Consider the following 20,373-nt stretch of genomic DNA (forward strand, 5'->3'; position numbering starts at 1 on the left):
ATCAAATAACAAAAACAATAGCCCCTAATTACTGGGGAGTAATGTCTAATGACGTGAAGGGGAGATGTCATGGGAAGATGCAATACCAGTCCTCTCAAACCGTGATTTAGCAGCCAAAGCACACAACTCGAGTTGGAGTTTTGATCTCATAGCCTTCTGCTCTGCAGCATAAAGAGCCTCTGAAAGCTTTGCGAATTCGTCAATGATTTGAACGTCTTCAAGGCCCTTTCCATTAATTGTATATGTTGAACATTTTTCTGTCGACATGCCTCTATCTATTAAACAACCTCCGATACTCAAAAAACGAAAATAAATAAATCAATATTTAAAAAACAACAAATTTGTAAAATATAATAGAGAGGGAGAAAGCCTGAGTTGTATTCATTGAGCAATGCCATATATTTATAGTACAAAAGAGTAACGTAAATCTATCCTAATATAATTAGGCCGACCTTAGAAATACAAGTTAAAAAGGTCTTGCATGCACAGGGTGTAAAATAAATTTATTGTGCACCAACATAACTTTTACCCAGTTTTCTCTAACTTTTACTTAGTTTCTCTAACTTTTGTATTATTAAAAAAAAGTTAATAGATAAATATTTTAAAGTGTTCAATGATTAACTTTTTACATTTTTACTTTTTTAGTGATTTTGAAAAAATATTTTTTATTAAAATGAATTTTTTTATAAATAAAAAGTAGATAACTTTTACCTATATAAGGGCAACTTTTAAGTATTTTACGTCAACTTTTAACTACGTTGTACAATAAACTAACTCTATGACCTATTTATTTGTATTTGAATTATCATGTAATTCTAATTCCGTAACAAAATGCAAAAGATAGATTCAAAAGAGATGCAAAATATAGATGCAAAATATAAATGCAAAATAATACTTATTGGTTAATTATTTTGCTTGTTTTTATTTTTCTAATTTTAGTAAAGGGTAATATAGGCAATCACTATTTACGTCGTCCCATACGTTATATAGAGACTAGATTTTAGCACGGATTTTATTAAATTGTTAAGTTAAAATAAAACTCCTGTATATATACCAGCTGCTATATTTTATATATTATAATAGATTAGTGTTTGATTTTAGATTGAATTTCATTTTAGATTTATTTTTAATTATTACAGTGTTTGATTTTGGAGGGGTTGTATATACGTAGAAAAGGTGAGTTCAACTCCATTTAGAATTAGAATGGCTAGTTCCCTTTGTAGAAAAGGCTTTGGTGCTTCACAAAGAAAAGATTAATATGGAACTTAAGATGGTGGAATCCGAGCTTGAAGCAGAGTTGTGTGAAATGAAAAGAAGATTGGTTGAGCAGAGAAAGCTTGTTTCAGAGATCCAATTGGTCTCTGCATTCACTTAATTACTCACTTAATTACGCCCACCCAATATATAGTTGTTTAATTTCTTTTTCCTGTCATTAACTTAATTACTCCTCTCTTTGGTGAGCAAGTCATAGTCTAGTACAACATTTTTTATTCTCCCCTATAATTTTCCCTTAGCCGTGATCAAAATCAAAACCCAATTCATTTTTCAAATAGAATTAGGTATGGGGGGCATGTTTAAAATAGACATATCATTTGAGCCCAAAAGCTAATAAAAATACACTTAAGTCCAGTACTACTCATAAGGCCTCAAAGGCCCAACAAAACACTATATATACCCCCTCAAGGGCAAGATAAAATGGGTCATTCTCTAACCCTAGAGAAGTCACCCGATTCTCTCTCCCCAAAAGACTCTGAATTTATAAATCAACTCTGACAACGGAGGCTCCGCCTCGATGACCCGTCCGGCCCAGAGTTCATCTTGGAGGCATCGTACGTGGCCGGAACTCAAGACACCAAGAACGCTCAAACCATCATCATGACATCATTTCAACCCCAAACAGTAGGATTTAAGGTTTGCTGAATCAGGCATTGACTTTTAAGACGATATCCAACAAAACTAATTTCACAATATCAATATGTATACAAATTTACACGACTAGAATTAAAAATTAGGGTGATTTGCTATGTAAACCGGTTGTACAAGGAGTATGGTACAAATAAATGTGAACATATATCTAAAGACAGCCTTGGTTGTTAGTTGTTACCCTAAGATGTGCAACCAATTGTATGGTGATGATCAATTTCCGAAAGTAGCTACAAAGTTAAAAGTTAACCCCAAAATATAGTATGATCAATAATAGTATGACAGAATCGAGAAAGGCAACCTTGATAGTAAAGGAAACAAGTTTTGTATAGCCTACAAAATACAGATCGGTAACTCGAGGAATTCGATCTGTATTATGTCTAAACATTGCAACTATCAAAATGAGCACCACTTGAATTTAATATAAGACCCCTGTCTTTGTTGTTGGAAGTCCTTACACAGCTCCGGCAAAGATGTCAACTTCTTCTTCATGTCCATATATTCGTGCTTTATTTCAAAATCTTTAATGTTATGCCACCAATATTTCTTGCATAAATTCCCCTTACAACAGCATTCTTCATCTCCCGATTTCTTATCGGCTAGTTTTTCACACAAGTACTGAAAATCAAACATATACTAATATAGTTTAAAACACCGTATCTCATATATAGTACTACCTCCGTTTCAAAAAGATTTTTACGCTTTGAAAAATATGTCCAAAATTCAAAACTTTGACCATAAATTCTCACTATTATATCTATCAAAAATTATCTGAAATGTCTTGTTAGATTCATCTCGAAATGTATTTTATAAATATCAATTTTTTATAATTTTTTGTCATACGAAATTGGATATATTAACGGTCAAACATTGCATTGAAGTCCGTGCAAATAGTAACTGTAAAGATGTTTTTGAAACGGAGGTAGTAATACGTAAACAACTTGAATAGAAATGTAATCCAATTACGTACCTTAATCAAAGCATAACAATACCCATATGTGCTTAAGATAGTCGGACAGGTATTCCAAATCAAGCTATCTATAAAAGCTGTTGAAATTTCCTTGTCAAGTCTACAGAGTATAGGCACTTCTAGGTGAAGCCTACGTTGGGAAATATGTCTTGCTTCACATTCATCTTGAACGTAATCGACCTTGCAAAATCAACCCAAAAAAATCACTTAATTAATGAAACAAGTTAACACATGATCACAAAATTGAGAAATCAGAGGTAGGTTGTAACACTAAAAGAATTTGTATCTCTAATAACGACGGGGTAAAAATCCCGTCACAAAAGGTTTTTTGAGACGGGGCTAACAACCAAACAAAGATGGGAACCACCGTCACAAATGTCTTTTACGATACGGGATTTTCCATTAATGACGACCACTTTTATGACGGATTCGCGACAGGAGTAAACAATGGTTGCACGTACGTACCCACTTGGAATCCGCAACAGTAACAGATAGGAAAACATATATGTTTTCTTCAATCTGGTCTAGAAACTTCTTTTAAGTCGATGAACCACGAGTTAAGAGCAGAATACACCTTAAAATAGAACGACATACACCGTACCGTAGGTGGTATGTTAAGAAAAGTAAACGTTGGAATTTTCACATTTCCATAATATCGAAATTTGCTTAATTTTGGACAGTCAATATAAACCTCTTCCACCCCATTACCAATAAAGTCAAAATCACACAAATTTGGACAATCAACGTAAATCGTTTTAAGTGAATAATTGGAAAGTAAACTTAAACTCTTGAGATGAATATTAGCTGCTTGAATCCTATTAACACCTTGGACATCTTTAAGATCCACTTTCTCAATCAATGGAAACGCCATTGTAAGATCTTCAAACAGATTAGGCTCGTTAACAGAGCAACTAAGCTTGAGATCTCTGATATTACTACAAGCAGATGGGGTGATCACCAACTTCGAACCAATATTTCGAAAATCAAAACTAGGAAGGTTTTTCAATGGCTACAAAGAAAAGGTAGCCACCATAATAGTATTCAATCTTGACCATTTATTATTGAGAGACCAATCGTGTCCATTCATTGCTTTGACTTAAAAAAAATAGATAAAAGAAATAAAAAATTTAAAAAACAAAAAAAATATGTTTTTGAAATTAAAAACGGTTTTTCTTTCTTCCTTTGTCTTTTTATTTTTTTTAAAAAACTGCCTTTTACCCCAAAAGAATAAAAATGTCCGCAAAACCAGAAAACCTCCATTAAAATCAACAATTACTATCTTTTCTAATTTTTATAAAAGAGTACAATCATTCTTTAAGTCTTTCATCAATTAATGATTGTATTTTAGAAGAAATCATCAACACCCAGTTCATCCATTAATGATAACAATAATAATTATAATAATATCATATCTTCTTTCCACTTGATTTTCTTGAAACTTTAAGAAATAAAATGAGAAGAGCAAACAAGAAGTAAATCATAAAATTAGAAATGAAACAAATTATTGGGTCATGAAAGCTTGAAGAAGCTCTTTTTTTTAATAGTAGGTTGAAGAAGCTAGAAAATGTATAATTTAATTTACCCGTGTTCCCGTAACTGATTATAAATTGACCTTCCTAATTTGTTATTTCAATTTAATTTAAAACTATTTTTTATGTTTTTATTTTTTTAGTCAATTAAATGAATGGTCTGGATTTAATACTAAATACCAATGGTTTAGATTTGAAGATTATAGTGGCTACAGTTTTATTGTAGCCATTGTAAAATTATCCTAGTTCCTGTACAATCAACATTATCGAGTAAGCTATAATCTGTACCTTCGATAGTAGCCCTCTTTAGGTTAGGAAATATCGAGAGTTTAAGGGATTCAAACAAAAAAGCGCAATACTCAAAGTGTATAACTTGAATTTCTGGGCAACAACTTGATAAGTTACTTAATGCTTCATCATCCACTATAACTTGTAACAGCTTCAAATGTTGCAAAGAAGAAAACATACCCACATTGTTGTTGTTGATTAACTTGCACCATTCGATAGAAAGAGATTGTAACTTGTTATTAGAAGCAAGTACAGTTGTGTAAGGGAACTCGTAACATACACCCCCTGGTGCTACTGCATCAAAAATATCATCATACCAATGAGAGTCTTTTGTTTGCACAGAAACATACAATTCCTCGGCCTTAATTTTTCCAACCAAATCAATTAACCGATCAACACTTGAAAATTCATCGTCAGATACAACAACAACATCCAATGTTAATTTAAGCACGGGTTGTGAGTTGTGTTGTATCGTTAACAAGTGATTTTCTGCAAAATCCATGAATTTGTCCCTAATTTCACAAAGTTCAGGCTCTTGCCCAGTTTTGGCAGAAAGTAGTAATAGTGATGCAAAGGAATTGTGATCGTAATGCAAAGATGGACAAATGTTGTAGGAAATGCATAATGTTTCCCAGTCTTTGGTTAAAATGCAAGTTCGACCTGCATCTTTAATCGGAACAAATGATAGAATGTGGTGAACAATGTGCTCCGGCAACTGCGAAATCCGATTATTGCTCATTGATTGATCACACCTACCTTAAACAAAATTAATTAATCGACAAAATTACGTACTATTCTGCAATTAGGGCTTTATTTTTCAAATACTTGTAAATCAAAATTGAGAATAAATCGTCAACAAAGAGATAAAAGGAAGTTACCGGTGATGTTGTTGTTGTTGTTATTGTGCCGCCGATGTTAGCACAGAGAATTGCTCCAAATTTTAGAGATGCGTAAATTATAAAATTACGGAGTATGTATTTATGTTGGTGCCAGACTGAGAGTATTTAATTTGAGATCGGAACCTCAATCTTAAACGGGCCGGACAGCCCACTAATAGTTGTTGACTAGAATAGAAGTCCGTGTGTTGCATTTGCCCCTCTGATTTAAGAGTTTTAGGTTTGTCGTCTCTTTTCTACTCCCCTGGCCTATAAACTGGAGGACTTATTTATAGAGTTAGGGATCTTTAGGGTTTTAAATGTACTTTGGGCTTTTTAAGTTGGACTTAACAATCACGACCCATTTTATAATTTTAACCCTTTTTGTTGGGTTTTTACCATTAAAATAAATCCCCTCAAAAAACCCATTAATATAAACGAGTTTATAACTAAAATGGGCCAAATTAGTTTAGGAACCCAAATTAATTAATTCTATTGACAGTCAAATAATTACCGAGTCAATACTTTGACTTTTTGACCCAAATAATATCCAACGTGACACATTAATGAATTTTTCGTGCCTACAGATTGCCCACTCGAGACTGTACCACGTACACAAAATGCCCCCTCGAAACTGTACCACGTACCCAAAACTTGATTGGTCACGCCTCTTAACCATGAGTTAGATAAATTTTACTTTTGCCAGCAACTTTTAATTCTAGTTGATAAAATTGTCTACCTCCTTTGATTGGATGCTCAACATTATATTTTTCTGAGGGTCAGTAAATCAGCTTATCAGCAGAGTCTTTAGAATAAATTTCACTTTTATCATTTAACTGTTAAAGGTAAGATAGAAAAGGGACTTATTCTCAACTATTTACTAATTATTTCATCCTTTGATAACAAAAAAAAAAAAGGACAATAAGACAATGTTTTGTTGGTATTGATAACAGGAAGCAGAGTTCATAGATACTGAATGTGAGGGTATCCTAAGTTGCATAAACTAGTTAGGCTGTTTAATGTGCAAAGTGATTAATTTTCCCAAACAAATCATTAGTTTTAGGCAAATTTGTCAAAAACTACCTTATAAAATATGATTTTTGCGAAAAACTACCTTATAAAAAAAATGTTGTAATAAACTACCTTATAAATTTTTTATGTTGTAAGATACTACCTTTGACCATATTATGAGCATTAATTTAAAATTACGACGTTGACTTTACTAGGTGCATATTACGCGACATCTAACGGGAAAGACGTAATTAAATGGCACGTGACATATATATGGTAAAGTCAATCCCGAAATTTCGATCAAACGTTCATAATTCGGGAAAAGGTAGTATCTTACAACATAAATTTTTTATAAGGTAGTTTATTACAACATTTTTTTTATAAGGTAGTTTTTCGCAAAAATCATATTTTATAAGGTAGTTTTTGACAAATTTGCCTTAGTTTTATTCAGATCTTCTGAATTCCGCATTTCCATATCATATACAAATTGTATACGGAGTAGTTAGACATTAAACATAGTTGCACAAGATTTAGCTTTTCAAGTAACGGGTTATAGCCAAATGAAATAATTAATCTTTTAACCAATCTTAAGATTGTTCCAATTTCATTAGTGATGCGGATTAGGAACATCACACATTAATCAATAAAAGATTATGTTTAACAATTAAAAGAAAGATTTATTGTTCTAGTTCCTTTAATTTCTTTATTAAAATGAAAAGGAATTGAGAGAATCTGAGAGATTTGTGAAATATCTTGCTACCGATATAATAAAATCCAAGAAGTTCCAATCAGATAAAATAAATACAATTCAAATAAGTTTAGGGGTTTTTAGGTCTGCCCCTTTAATTCTCAAACTAGTCATGTTCATACAACAAATTTTTGACAATCCTCAGTAAAAGCATACATTTCTCATACTTCATAAAACTTAATACTACTACAAAATGGTTTTTTGATCTACCGAATTTGGGTTAGACCTGATCCACCTCTGAAAAAGCATGTCTAGATATTTGGGTCGGAATCTTGCCAGACCTGATCCATATTCAACCCATTATCATCTCTAGCTAGTGAACGAATGAAGACCATAATTTTTACATTATACTCAAACATGCATATATACATCGAGAACGACACATGTTACTTCTTGATGCAAATTTTTACCGTCAAAAACTCTTTCCTAAAAATCATATGGTTTTAAGAATCATACGAATAAAGTAATAATCATTCTATAAAGAGTTCAATTAAGAAGAACGGAGGAGGTTCCACCTTAAAACCATATGCCAATAAGGGGAGTACGTAACCACTTAACCTTATTAAATATTAAGTTAGGGGCGGAATTAAAAGGGGCTGGCGGGGGCCATGGCCCCCTATGATATGTTCAAGTATTAAATATGCACTATAAAAGCACATGTCTAGTATAGCTCAAGTGGTTATTTTCCTTAAAAATTGAAGGTGCAAGGTAGGCACAAGGTTCGATTCTTAACTCCCTTAATTTTATACGTAGTACTTAGTTTTCTTATTTTATTTTGGTTTTTCAATGTTTTAAAAATTATATGTTAAAATTTGGCCCCCCTATATATAATTTCTGGTTCCGCCACTGTATTAAGTGATTAACTATATCTTCTTTTATCAACATAGGACTCTTACACATTATGTTTAATAAATCAAATCTTAATAATCTTTCTCATACATTTACCTACCACATCATCATTCTTCCTAATCACATCATCGGCCATATATATCATACGGATCAAATTTTTTTACCCAGCTACAAGGGAGGTACGACACTACGACCCGTGGGCCATGGTTGCAATTCGGCCTGCATCAAACTCAATCGCTAACTGCTGTACTCGGGTACAGCCAGCTCTGCTTGTACCCAAAAACGACGCGCTTATATTGTTTGTTCATTCTTGTCGACCGTTTGTTCTTCTTTATTGTACTGTTTGTTCATTCTTATTGTACTGTTTGTTCTTTCTTGTTGTACTATTTGTTCTTTCTTGTTGTACTGTTTGTTCTTTCATGTTGTTTTTTAAATTCATCATCAAATTTTCATAATTGTTGTATTTTTTGTTCTTTCTTCTGGAATTTTATGTTCTTTTTTTATATTGTTTGTTCTTTCTTGTTATTTGTTTGTTTATAATAATCATATGGTTAATGTTCATAATTAAATTCTTCATTAATCTTTTATTCTTTCTTTTTGTATTGTTTGTTTTAATTTTCTTGTTGTACTGTTTGTTCTTTCTTGTTGTTTTTTAAATTCATTCATCAAACTTATTGTTGTATTGTTTGTTCTTTCATGTTGGCTTTAAAATTCACTATAAAATTGTACATAATTGTTGTATTGTTTGTTCTTTTTTCTGAAATTTTATGTTCTTTTTTATATTGTTTGTTCTTTTTTGTTGAATTATTTGTTCTTTCTTGTTTATTTGTTTGTTCATAATAATTATCTGCTTTATTGTTTGTTCTTTCTTGTTGTATTGTTTGTTTTTTCATGTTGGCTTTAAAATTCATCATAAAATTGTTCATAATTTTTGTATTGTTTGTTCTTTTTTCTGGAATTTTATATTTTTTTTATATTGTTTGTTCTTTTTTGTTGAATTATTTGTTCTTTCTTGTTTATTTGTTTGTTCACAATAAATATATGGTTAGTGTTCATAATGAAATTGTTCACTTCATTGGTCTTTTATGTTTTTACAAGCGCCTATATTGTTTATTTCCAAATAAATAAATAAATGTTCATTTCCAAAATAGTAAATGTTCATTCCAAATAAATAAATAAATGTTCATTTCCGAAATAGTAAAAGTTCATTTTTGTAGTTTATTTCCAAATAAATAAATAAATGTTCATTTCCAAAATAGTAAATGTTCATTCCAAATAAATAAATAATTGTTCATATCCGAAATAGTAAATGTTCATTTTTATACCAGTATATTAATGTTCAGTTTAAACAACACAAAACGACATCGTTTTGGATGGGGGTACAACCAGCTTTGGCTGTACCCGGGTACAATAAGCTTTGGTTGTACCCGAGTACAACAAAAAATTTGCGTATGTTGCTCCTCTGATCTACGAGTTTTTTTGTCATGTCTTTTGTCCTTTCCTGACAAATGACCTGGAGCACTTTATTTATAAAGTTAAATGTGCTTTGGGCCTCTAAGTTGGACTTAACAATCACGACCCATTTAAAAAAATCCCATAGAATAATTTTGTAACTTTGTGGTTGGGTTTTAAGTTTTAACCATTTAAAAAAATCCCATAGAAAAAAAACCATTAAAATAAATGAGTTCAATTGAAATAACTAAAATGTGCCAAATTAGTTTAAGAATTAATTTCATTGATCGTCAAATAATTATCGAGTCCATACTTTGTTTTTTTGACTCAAATGATACCCAACGTTGCACATTAACGAATTTTCCGTGTTTACAAATTGCCCCCTCAAGACTGTATCACGTACACAATTTTGAGTGTTTGCTCGTGATTAAGTCTCGAATTTTTTGTCTTCAATTGGAGTTTTATTGTTTGAAACAATAATTACCCAAAACTTGATTGGTCACGTCTCATATCCATGAGTTAGATAATTTTTACTTTTGCCAACAACTTATAATTCTAGATTGATAAAATTGTCAACCTACTTTGATATATATATATATATATTGGATGCTCGACATTATATTTTTCTATCTTCTTTTGTACTAATGTCCTTGCTGGAGATTAACTTTAAGAGTTTCCAAAAGTCAAACCATAAAACATTCATCCAAACAGATAAGAAGTTGCACAAGGAGGGGGAGGAGTCCAACCAATTTGGTTTCTAGTAGCTTGAATGTTATATATTCCTGTTAAAGTAGTTTCTTGAGAAGTGATATTTCCAAGCTAAAGCTCGAGATTCAAGAATACATCTTTCTGGAGGTTTGTGGTATGGTTTAACACCCTCCCATTTCTCCTTAACCAGATATTCCAAAGAAAAAACGAGAAGCATTTGATTGAATGATATGCATGCCTCGAATTAAGTAAACATTTGCGAGGCAATCTATCAAGAACAGCCAACCAGATAAAGATTTGATTTTAGGAAGGGTAGCAACCTTCCAAATCCAATTAAGATCACAATTATTATCCACAATGTCAGGCAGTTTAAAAGACTTGAGTGCAACTAAAAAATCAAATTTGCCATTAAAAGTAAAATCGGAGATCACAAAATCTTGGGGGTTATGGCATTGGTCGCAGATATGAACACTCTCACAAAAGTTCTGCAAATCAGTGGGAAAATCCCAAGCATTGTTATTCCAACATTGAGAGACAGTCAGGTTATCTTCCCCCTTGTTTAAAGTATCATAAATCTGAGATCCAATAGTAGTACGTACTTTCTCTTGCCCTTAATACCGATTCATTTTGACTTTTTGCACTATTCACATAATTCACTCGGACCCGCGGATGTAGGCATTTATAACTTTTTTGTAATCCTCATCATGGTGATGTTTCATGGGTCAGATAGAATACAGTACAGTAAGGTCCCAGCTGTGGGTCTGGCTCTAATACCATGTTAAATACGGGTCTGGGCCGCACCCGTCATCAATAGAGAGTCCACTTAACAAGTCCAACAGACGTTTCTATCTTAAAACCATATGGCAATAAGAGGAGTAGCCCTTGACCTTATTAAGTATTTAACTCTCTTCTCTTTTATCAATGTGGGACTCTCAACGCATGATGTTTCATGGGTCAGATTTTAACACTTCCCCTCACGTGTGAGGTCCCTTTTCAATATGGGTCACATGTGATGTTTCATGGGTCAAAGTGTCTTTATCAAGATACCTTACTACTTACCACTGTGATTCGTAATAGTCATCTGTTTCTTGTTGTTAGTCCATTATTATCGACTTCAAAGTAGAACTCAAATTTGTCTTTTAAGTACGGGTGCAGGAGGAATATCATACAGTTCAAATTTGCCTAACAAGTTGTTGACAAAATTTAATTAATTGCTCTAGCCCGTTCTTCACAAACTTTTCATAAAGGCCGATCTACGGTAATATATTGTGTGGCGGCCTAAAAAAGAAAGGTTATTCAAACACAACAAAAATTTGTACCATATTAACGACGAGAAATCCCGTCACTAAAGGCCAATAATGGCCTGTAGCGAACCCGTCATATAAAATGGTCGTCATTAATGGAAAATCTCGTCGTTAACCCGTTATAAAAGATATTTGCGACGGTTGTTTTATTAGGGTCACATTTTTCATTGGTTGGATCACATTTATCCTTGAATAAGGTAACTTATACTCCATATAGTTTAATCCTCGAATAAGGCCGATCACTTATAAGAGTTATATTTTTCACATTTTACACACTAGGTTAGATATACAGCAAAATACCGTAGATTTGGCACACAAAAGTAACTTCTGCCCTTTCTTTGATCATAGGATTCATGCTGGTACGAAAAGATTAATTAACTTCCGTATGCATGCATGTGAGGGAACCGGATAGTGCTAGAATCCTACTACGTAGTACTCCCTCCATTCCTTTTTGTTGTTCCCATTTCCTTTTTTGGCGTTTCTTTTTGTTGTTCCCCTACTGAATCTTTACTATTTTTGGCCATAGTTTTTTTACCAATTTACCCTAAGATTCCCCACTATTTACCAAAAATACCCTAAGATTCTACCCTTTCCCACCCACTTTTACCCCACCCACCTTATTTAATTATTTAACCTAACCCCACCCCCCCTCCCTTTATAACCCGTTGCTATCTCTTCTCACTCTCTCACCTCTTATTCTGATTTCTCTCTCACCCTTTCGGATCTCTCTCTCTCTCTTATTTTACTCTCTCTCTCTCTTAAAATCCCTCCCATGTTCTTGAGAAAACCCTAGGTTTTCCGCCTCTGTTCTGGGTTTTCCTCTCCAAATCTCACAAATCTGAAACGTTTTCGCCGAAAAACTTTCATAAAAATTACTCGGATTCATTTTCCGATCAGATCCCCTCTATTTTTGTCCCCTTTTTGATCCCTAATCGTCGCTGATCTTTGTTTTTCTGGTACGTAATGGGTTCTTCTTTGTCTAGAACTCGAGGTGATTCTGGGGTGGGAACTTCTGGTCAAAGAATCCCCGATTCCAACTGTGATTGGGGATCCAAGTGCAACTGTCCCAATAACGAGCATTCCTACTCCGCCGAATATAAAAACAATCTGTATTTGGCCCAAAAAGAAAATACGAGTACTCGAAACTATTTGGAAGAATGGTTTCGGAAGAGGGAAGTGGAGCCAGGAGAGGAGGTTGAGTCAAAATATGACGATCGGAAACCCACTCCCTCAGATCTGCGTTTTTTCGGTGAAGGAGATTCCGATGAGGTATTACTTTTGATTTTTTGCGATTTATTTAGGGTTATTGATGTCGGTTTTATTAAAATGGTTTGATGATTGTTTGCATGTCTAAAAAAGTGAGATTTGATAAATGTTGGATTTATTTGGAGTATTGTTCATTAAACTCGGATTATTTATTGGATAAGTTGCTCTGATTTCCCATTGCATGTGTTAAAAATGCAGATCTGATATTATTTCGAATTTGTTGGGAATTTTTTGGAGATTTGTTGGATTCAATCGGGCTTTTTATGTTATTTTTTGCTCTGTTTTCTCATTGCATGTTGTTAAAATTGAGTTCTGATTTTATTTTGTGTTCTGCTTTTTCATTGCATGTTGTTAAAATTGAGTTCTGATTTTATTTGGAGATATTTGGAAATTATTTGAAGAAAATCGGAATATTCATGTGTTTTGTTGATCTGTTTTCCCATTGCATGTGGTTAAAAATGGGATCTGGATGTATTTGGGATATTATTTGACATTTTTTGGGTAAAAATGGGATCTGGATGTATTCGGAAAATTAGTTGGATTTTAATGGAATTATTGTGTGGTTTGCTCTCATTTATCTCATTGCATGTGGTAACCATGGTGATATGAAATTATTTGGAACTTTATTTTGAGTTGTTTGATTAAATCTGATTTTAATTCATGGTCCCCTGTTATTTTATGATGGCACTAATCATGTTGTTTGTCCCCTATTGATTGCAAGGAACCAAGTGGGTCTGATTCATTTGATCTGGTGTATGTTGGAGAGTGTGAAAATGAGAATGGTGATGCTGTTGGGTCTCCAGGGCAACTTTCATCTGGTTATCCCTCCTCAAAGAAAGTTGAAAAGGGAAAAAAATCGGCTTCAGCATCTGATGATGCTTAGATAAGTTTGTCTCCTTTCTCCCTTTTTTAATTTTATTGAATGCTGGCTAGCTGTGGAGTCATAAGGTGGATGCCAACAACTGTGATCTGTTGTTGGCCAGGGGTGTTGTTATTTGGATGATGATGTTGTGATTAGTTGTATGGATGTTGATGTTAGATAATGATGTTATGATATTGATATTGATAATGATGATTGGATGATGGTGTTTCCATATGGTTATGAAATTTTGTGGAATGTTGTCTGTGTGATGAACATAATTTGATGGCTTAATGTCCCCTGTTTTATGGTATGTTTTGTGTATGATAAATATGATGCTTTGGTGAGTATGAGATTTGATCAGTATAACTATGTTTTGGATTAGTAAAGGCATGAAATGAATATAATTTGGGGATAGGGTTTGAGTTATTTCAGTCCTCTCAGTGTGGCCTTGTGTTGAATGCTTAATGTCCAAGCATGTCCCTTTAGGATACAGTAATGTCCCTTTATTTATTGTGATCGATGATGAGTCTTTTTAATGCTGAGGAACAAGTCTTACTAACCACAAATGCTCGTGCTGCCATTAGTATCAGTAATGATATTTCTCGGGCACTAAGTGTTTGTGGTTTGGAGTTGTTTTAATGATGCTTGGGGACATTCTAAGATCAATATTAGGAGGTTTGTGATCTTCAATGATGTGATTGTTGATATTCTGAGATCTTTGTTTTGATAATTATCCTTTAACTTCTTTTGTCCAACGGAGTGAATGTCATTTCACACAATGAAATGTGAATATCAATCATTCAATTGGGCAGAAGAACGTTAAAGATATGATAGTATTGAAACTACTTGATCAATGATGTGTGTCAATATGTCTGAGAAATGAAACCCTGCATGTTAATGATCTGTTTAATGCTTCATGTCCCATGAATCAGTGGAGGTCTGTGATGAGTCTTTCATTTGATGAGGTTCAAACCCTATGTTTTGATCAGTTCATGGTGATCTGATGCATTGTTGATTGTTATGCTTGATCTGTGATGAGTCTTTCATTTGCTGAGACTCAAACCCAATGTTCCAATAACACTTGTGCACCATTAGCATCATTGATGCTCTTCCGGAGCTAAGTGTTAGGGGATAGGGTTTGTGTCAATGATGCTTGGGGACATTCTGAGATCTTATGTCATGTTAGACAGGAGAGGCAATTCATGTCTTGCAAAACATGTATAATGTGTTTCTGATATTCAATGATGTTATTGTTGATATTCTGTGATGTATGTGTTGATAACCTAAGATATTTGATTCTAAACATGTCCTTCATCACCAATTACCAAAGGGAATACAGATCATGTCACATCATTGATTGATCATGTATCCCCTTGTTTATAGTGTTGCCAATGCTGCCTTACCTCTTGTGCCTTGTTCTTTTTCTGCCAATGCTGCCTTGTTCTTGTTATGTACTTCTTCCTTGTTTATTGCCTTGCCTTGATTACTCTATATTGATGTGAATAAGAATGATGAAAAAAAACTTTACTAAACTTAAACATGAGATTCATTCATTGATGCTTCCAAAAGATATGCTTACAAAATGTTTTGCCTACATGTTATGCTTGCATTTAAGCTTACAAAAGTGACACATTGGTTTTACTTGTCAATTTAAAAACATGTCCCCAAAACACAAAAAGTTATCTAATTGTTTTCACTTTGCTTCACTGGTTTGCTTTCCATTCATCATAGAGTTGCATGCATTCATTAACTGCCCATATAGGTGCCTTGACTTGCTCTGGCAGTCTGCCTTCATCTTCTAAAATCTTCTTCTTGTTGTGTGGAAGTTGGTAATCATTGTTGCCTTTGTGTTTTAGAATCTCATTAGAAACAAACTATAATGTCATCCACACATTAGACAATGTCTTAGGATGCAACTCATTAAAAGAATCATACACTGCTCCACTTAAGTCCTCCACAGTTTTAGGCATTTTCTTGTACATAAGTGATTGTATTGACCTGAAAAATCCCAAGTCCAAGATGTTGCAATCTGGACTGTTTGCTGGCTGTTGAGTCAACACAAAAGTGAACCCATCTTGTTTGTAGTGTAGTTGCCATTCAGGATCATTTTGCAATATATGTGCCTTTGCATTATCTTGAATGATATAGATGACCTTTTCCCCTTCATGTGGTGGCCACTTAGCCTTGATTGCTGGAAGTAGCTTGTTGATCATCATTGCCCTTGTCTCTATTTGATTTACAGACTTCACTGGCTTTGTTTCAATGGTCCCCTTGAGTCTGTTTTTTGATGTCCTCTTGGCTGCAATTGCATTTGTGAATGGAAATATGCCTATTTTACCATCAAATTCACATTCCCCATTTTCACCCCACCTTGGTCTGGCTACTGCTGCCATGAACATGAATTTTGGTATCTTGGTTCTTGAACTTGCACTTCTGTGTGGATAGGGTTCATTGTTTGCAAGATAAACTCTCTGGTTTTTTTGAGTCAAATAAAACCACTTCTCATCAATATGAATGAAGTCATACATGCTGTAATATGTTGGTTCTTGTGGTATAGTGTAGTCCATTATCAGTCTGATTGCCCACCTTATCCTTGCCATTTTGCATGCTTCTGAAATGCCTGGATGTAAGGGACTTGAGTGTGGCTTTATAATTTTCCTCTTGATGAGCCTCCATACTGTTGTTGGTCCCAAATTCAGCATTCTTGCAAGATCTACGATGCATGTTCTGTCCCCCATGCCTATTTGTGCAATTGAGTCATAGGAGACTTGAACCTTTTTCCTTCCACATCTGTGATATTGGCTTTGCACAATATATGAATTCATTGCTGCCTTATGTTTCTTTGCTTTGTCCCATATTTTGCCTATGGTTTTTCTGGTGTAATCATATTCTATGACTGCATCCCTTATTGCCCCATACAACAGAGTTTCTGAATCTGGAATCTTTCTATTGAGCAGGAACACCAATATTTCTAGCCTCAATTCATTATTTATTCTTGGAGTCCTTGGCTTGTGATGATCTGTTGTGTGTGTTGCTGTTTGATGATGATGAGGTGATGCATTTTCTAATGGTGGTGGAAAGTTCAAATCAAAAAGAAATGGTACCTCTTGAAAGTTGGTAGTTTGCTGCTGCCCTTCCCCTTCTACTTCTGGTACTTGCTGTACATATTCAGTGCTGTTTGGTACATCTTCATTAAACCCAATGTCCCCAAAATCAGCAGCAGTACTTTCAGAAGCTTGTACCAAGTCAGCAGCATCATCACCTTTCTCCGAGTCAGAATCGGAGTTAATGCCGTCGCCTTCATCATCAGAAAAACCGAGGAAATCGTCTTCCTCTTGATCTGAAGCCATTAAGTCCCCTGTTTTTTAGCTATTTAATGCTGAGTTGAGGAATAAATTTTGGTGTGTGTTTGTATTTATTGAACATGAGTTGGATCAGAATTTTGGGGTTTTGTGGGGAAAGTCACCCTATTTATAAAGGCATAACACTTTTTCAACCCCTCAAAATTTTGGAGGGAAAAACAAAGTCAATTTGTAATTGTTAGGGAAAATTTCGTGGAATTTTTGGAGGGAAAAGTGGGAGTCAGAATTTTGGGCAAAATTTCCACCCAAAAATACGTGACTCATTATACTGTGATTGGTCCATATTTTTTCAGTTGGGTCCCCCAGCCTATGTGACAGAAATTGTAACTCAATTTATTCAATACTTTAATAAATATCTACTTTTTCCCCAATTAATTTAATACTTTCTCTCTCTTTACTTTATTCTTTTTCTTACACACAATCATTATTCTTACACCCAATCATTACCCATATCCCAATACAACCCAAGATTCAGTTTTCTTAAAATACCCCCAACATTCCTTATGGGTACAACAAAAAGGAATGGAGGGAGTATATGTCGAATTATCTACAGATAATTAAACAAAAGCTATATCCGAAATATAAAACTACTTTTTTTAAGGTAAATATAAAAACTATCTTTTGTCAATCTTTATTTATTTATTTTTTTAAAAAAGTTCGAAATAATAAGACAATTAACCAAATACTAGTAGAATTAGATACATAATTTTGACAGCTATAAATACAAGTGAGTGCAAGTACGTTATAATTTCACCGAAATTCAACAACGTACTTTTCTTTGCTTTAATTAATTTCAACCAAAACCATGGAACTGATCCAAAGCCCTAATCCCAATAATTATCCCACCATTGAAGCTGAACGTGAAGCATTCTACAAATCCCTTCCACCTGGCTTCAGATTCAGTCCCAATGATAGAGAACTCATTCTTTTCTATCTGATTCCCAAGATCAAAGGAGATGCTGTACCCTTGAATCTCATACACGAAGTTAATATCTACGATCATCATCCTCAACAATTTGCTGGTACGTATACATTATTTATTATTATTATTATTAATTCCGAGTATGCATGTACGCATGATACTTGAAATATTTATTCTTCTTTTCATATATTTGTGTTTAATTCTTGATTTTTAAACTTACTTTACTACGTACCTTGAATATTCCCTATTGGATTAGTTAATCCAATTTCAAATTCAGATTAACATTTATTTTATTTTATTAATTGGGCTGTTAATTTGATTTCAGTAATATAATGCATGTATGCATGATATATATCTTGAAATATTTATTCTTCTTTTCATATATTTGTGTTTAATTCTTGATTTTCTTGATTTGTAAACCTACTTAACTACGTACGTTGAATATTCCTTACTGGATTAGTTAATCCAACTTAAAATCCAGATTAACCGTAGAAATTGTTTTTTTAATTATTAATTAATTGGGTTGTTAATTTGATTGCAATATTATAATGTACGTATGCATGATATATATCTTGAAATATTTATTCTTCTTTTCATATACTTGTGTTCAATTCTTGATTTTCTTGATTTTTTAAACTTACTTTACTACGTACCTTGAATATTCCCTATTGGATTAGTTGATCCAATTTCAAATCCAGATTAACAGTAGGCATTTTTTTTTAATTATTAATTGGGTTGTTAATTTGATTGCAATATTATAATGTACGTATGCATGATATATACACTACAAGAAATTGTACTATTAACGACGGGAAATCCCGTCGCGAAAGGCCAATAATTGTTGATTAACGACGGGATTTCCTGTCGCGAACCCGTCATAAAAGGGGGCCGTCGTTAATAGAAAATCCCGTCGTAAACCCGTTATAAACCCGTCGTAAAAGACATTTGCGACGGTAATTCCCGTCATTGTTTGGTTGTTAGCCCCGTCGCAAAAGGCTTTTGCGACGGGATTTTTAACCCGTCATAATTAAGTTGTCGTAAAAGATACAAATTCTTGTAGTGATATCTTGAAATATTTATCCTTCTTTTCATATACTTGTGTTCAATTCTTGATTTTCTTGATTTTTAAACTTACTTTACTACGTACCTTGAATATTCCTTACCGGATTAGTTGATCCAATTTAAAATCCAGATTAACCGTAGAAATTGTTTTTTATTTTATTAATTGGGTTGTTAATTTGTTGCAATAATATAATGTACGTATGCATGATAATATCTTGAAAATTTATTCTTCTTTTCATATATTTGTGTTCAATTCTTGATTTTCTTGATTTATAAACCTACTTAAGTACGTACCTTGAATATTCCTTACCAGATTAGTTAATCCAATTTCAAATCCAAATTAACCCTAGACATTTTTTTATTTCATTAATTGGCTGGTTAAGTTAATTGAAATAATATAATGTTGATATTGTAGAAAAATACGCAGCACAAGGGGCGAGAAAGTGGTATTTTTTCACACCAAGGGACAAAAAATACATGAATGGAGGTCGTCCGAATCGAAAGGCCGGAGATGGATACTGGAAAGCCACCGGAGTTGATAAAAAAATAGTGGATGAGTCTGATATAATAATTGGTTATAAAAGGTCATTGGTGTACTACGAAGGAAAACCTAAAAAGGGTCACAAGACGGATTGGATCATGTATGAATACGTTGTCAAGGATAATCCTTCAAGTACACTTCCAAACAATAACACTGGTATGAGGGTATGTATTATTTTCTCTACTCTAGCTCTTACTGCTTCTTTATATTTTCTAAATGCATTAATTAGAGGAACTTAATTAAGCCTAAACATTACTTTAATTACATATGTTTATTGGCCTGATTTTATTTTAAATTCTAATAGTCAACCATATTGCTTTGAAAAATTACATTTTTTTTTATAATATTGTTCACATAATAATGTTATTTCAAATCTAGACATTTTATTTTATTTTATTAATTGGGTTGTTAATTTGATTGCTACTCTCTCCGTCCCAAAATTATAGTCCTAATTTCCAATTCGGGTGTCCCAAAATTATAGTCTTGTTTCTATTTTTGGCTATTAAGGTAATGGATTAAAAACGCAACAAAACAAAAACAAGTATTATATTCCACTTCTCATTGTACTGTATTTCTCTTTCTCATGTGCTTTATTCAACTTTTTTATACAAATCAATCATTATTTGTACTTTATTCCACTTTTCCATGTACTATCATCCATTTTTCTTAAAACCCGTGTATGAGACGGAGGGAGTATAATA

The 20,373-nt window shown here is 33.3% G+C and overlaps 2 protein-coding genes across 2 annotated transcripts; one reads left to right on the top strand and one right to left on the bottom strand.

Annotated features, from left to right (window-relative positions):
* Positions 1 to 2,319: 2,319 nt before the first annotated feature.
* On the bottom strand, positions 2,320 to 17,135 carry LOC110783275 (uncharacterized). The gene is made up of 5 exons (XM_056828396.1): positions 16,890 to 17,135; positions 4,685 to 5,425; positions 3,585 to 3,902; positions 2,894 to 3,073; positions 2,320 to 2,541 (listed from the first exon to the last, which is right to left on the bottom strand). The coding sequence occupies exons 1-5, from the start codon at positions 17,133 to 17,135 to the stop codon at positions 2,320 to 2,322; spliced, it is 1,707 nt and encodes a 568-aa protein (XP_056684374.1).
* Positions 17,136 to 17,952: 817 nt separating this feature from the next.
* Positions 17,953 to 19,994, top strand: LOC110805045 (NAC domain-containing protein 67-like). Its single transcript, XM_056828397.1, has 3 exons — positions 17,953 to 18,169; positions 19,547 to 19,836; positions 19,977 to 19,994. Exons 1-3 carry the CDS (start codon positions 17,953 to 17,955, stop codon positions 19,992 to 19,994), a joined length of 525 nt encoding a protein of 174 aa, XP_056684375.1.
* Positions 19,995 to 20,373: the final 379 nt, after the last annotated feature.

This window comes from Spinacia oleracea, chromosome 5 (assembly GCF_020520425.1).
Source record: "Spinacia oleracea cultivar Varoflay chromosome 5, BTI_SOV_V1, whole genome shotgun sequence".
Lineage (NCBI taxonomy): Eukaryota > Viridiplantae > Streptophyta > Magnoliopsida > Caryophyllales > Amaranthaceae > Spinacia > Spinacia oleracea.

Excerpts from the sequence above, each read along its gene's own strand:
- LOC110783275 (XM_056828396.1), bottom strand. The coding sequence starts at position 17,135 with ATGGCTTCAGATCAAGAGGAAGACGATTTCCTCGGTTTTTCTGATGAT. Across the intron at positions 5,426-16,889 it reads AAACTACCAACTTTCAAGAG|TTGCCGGAGCACATTGTTCA; the intron begins GTACCATTTCTT and ends CGGATTTCGCAG. Across the intron at positions 2,542-2,893 it reads ATTGTTATGCTTTGATTAAG|TACTTGTGTGAAAAACTAGC; the intron begins GTACGTAATTGG and ends TTTGATTTTCAG.
- LOC110805045 (XM_056828397.1), top strand. The coding sequence starts at position 17,953 with ATGGAACTGATCCAAAGCCCTAATCCCAATAATTATCCCACCATTGAA. Across the intron at positions 18,170-19,546 it reads TCATCCTCAACAATTTGCTG|AAAAATACGCAGCACAAGGG; the intron begins GTACGTATACAT and ends TTGATATTGTAG.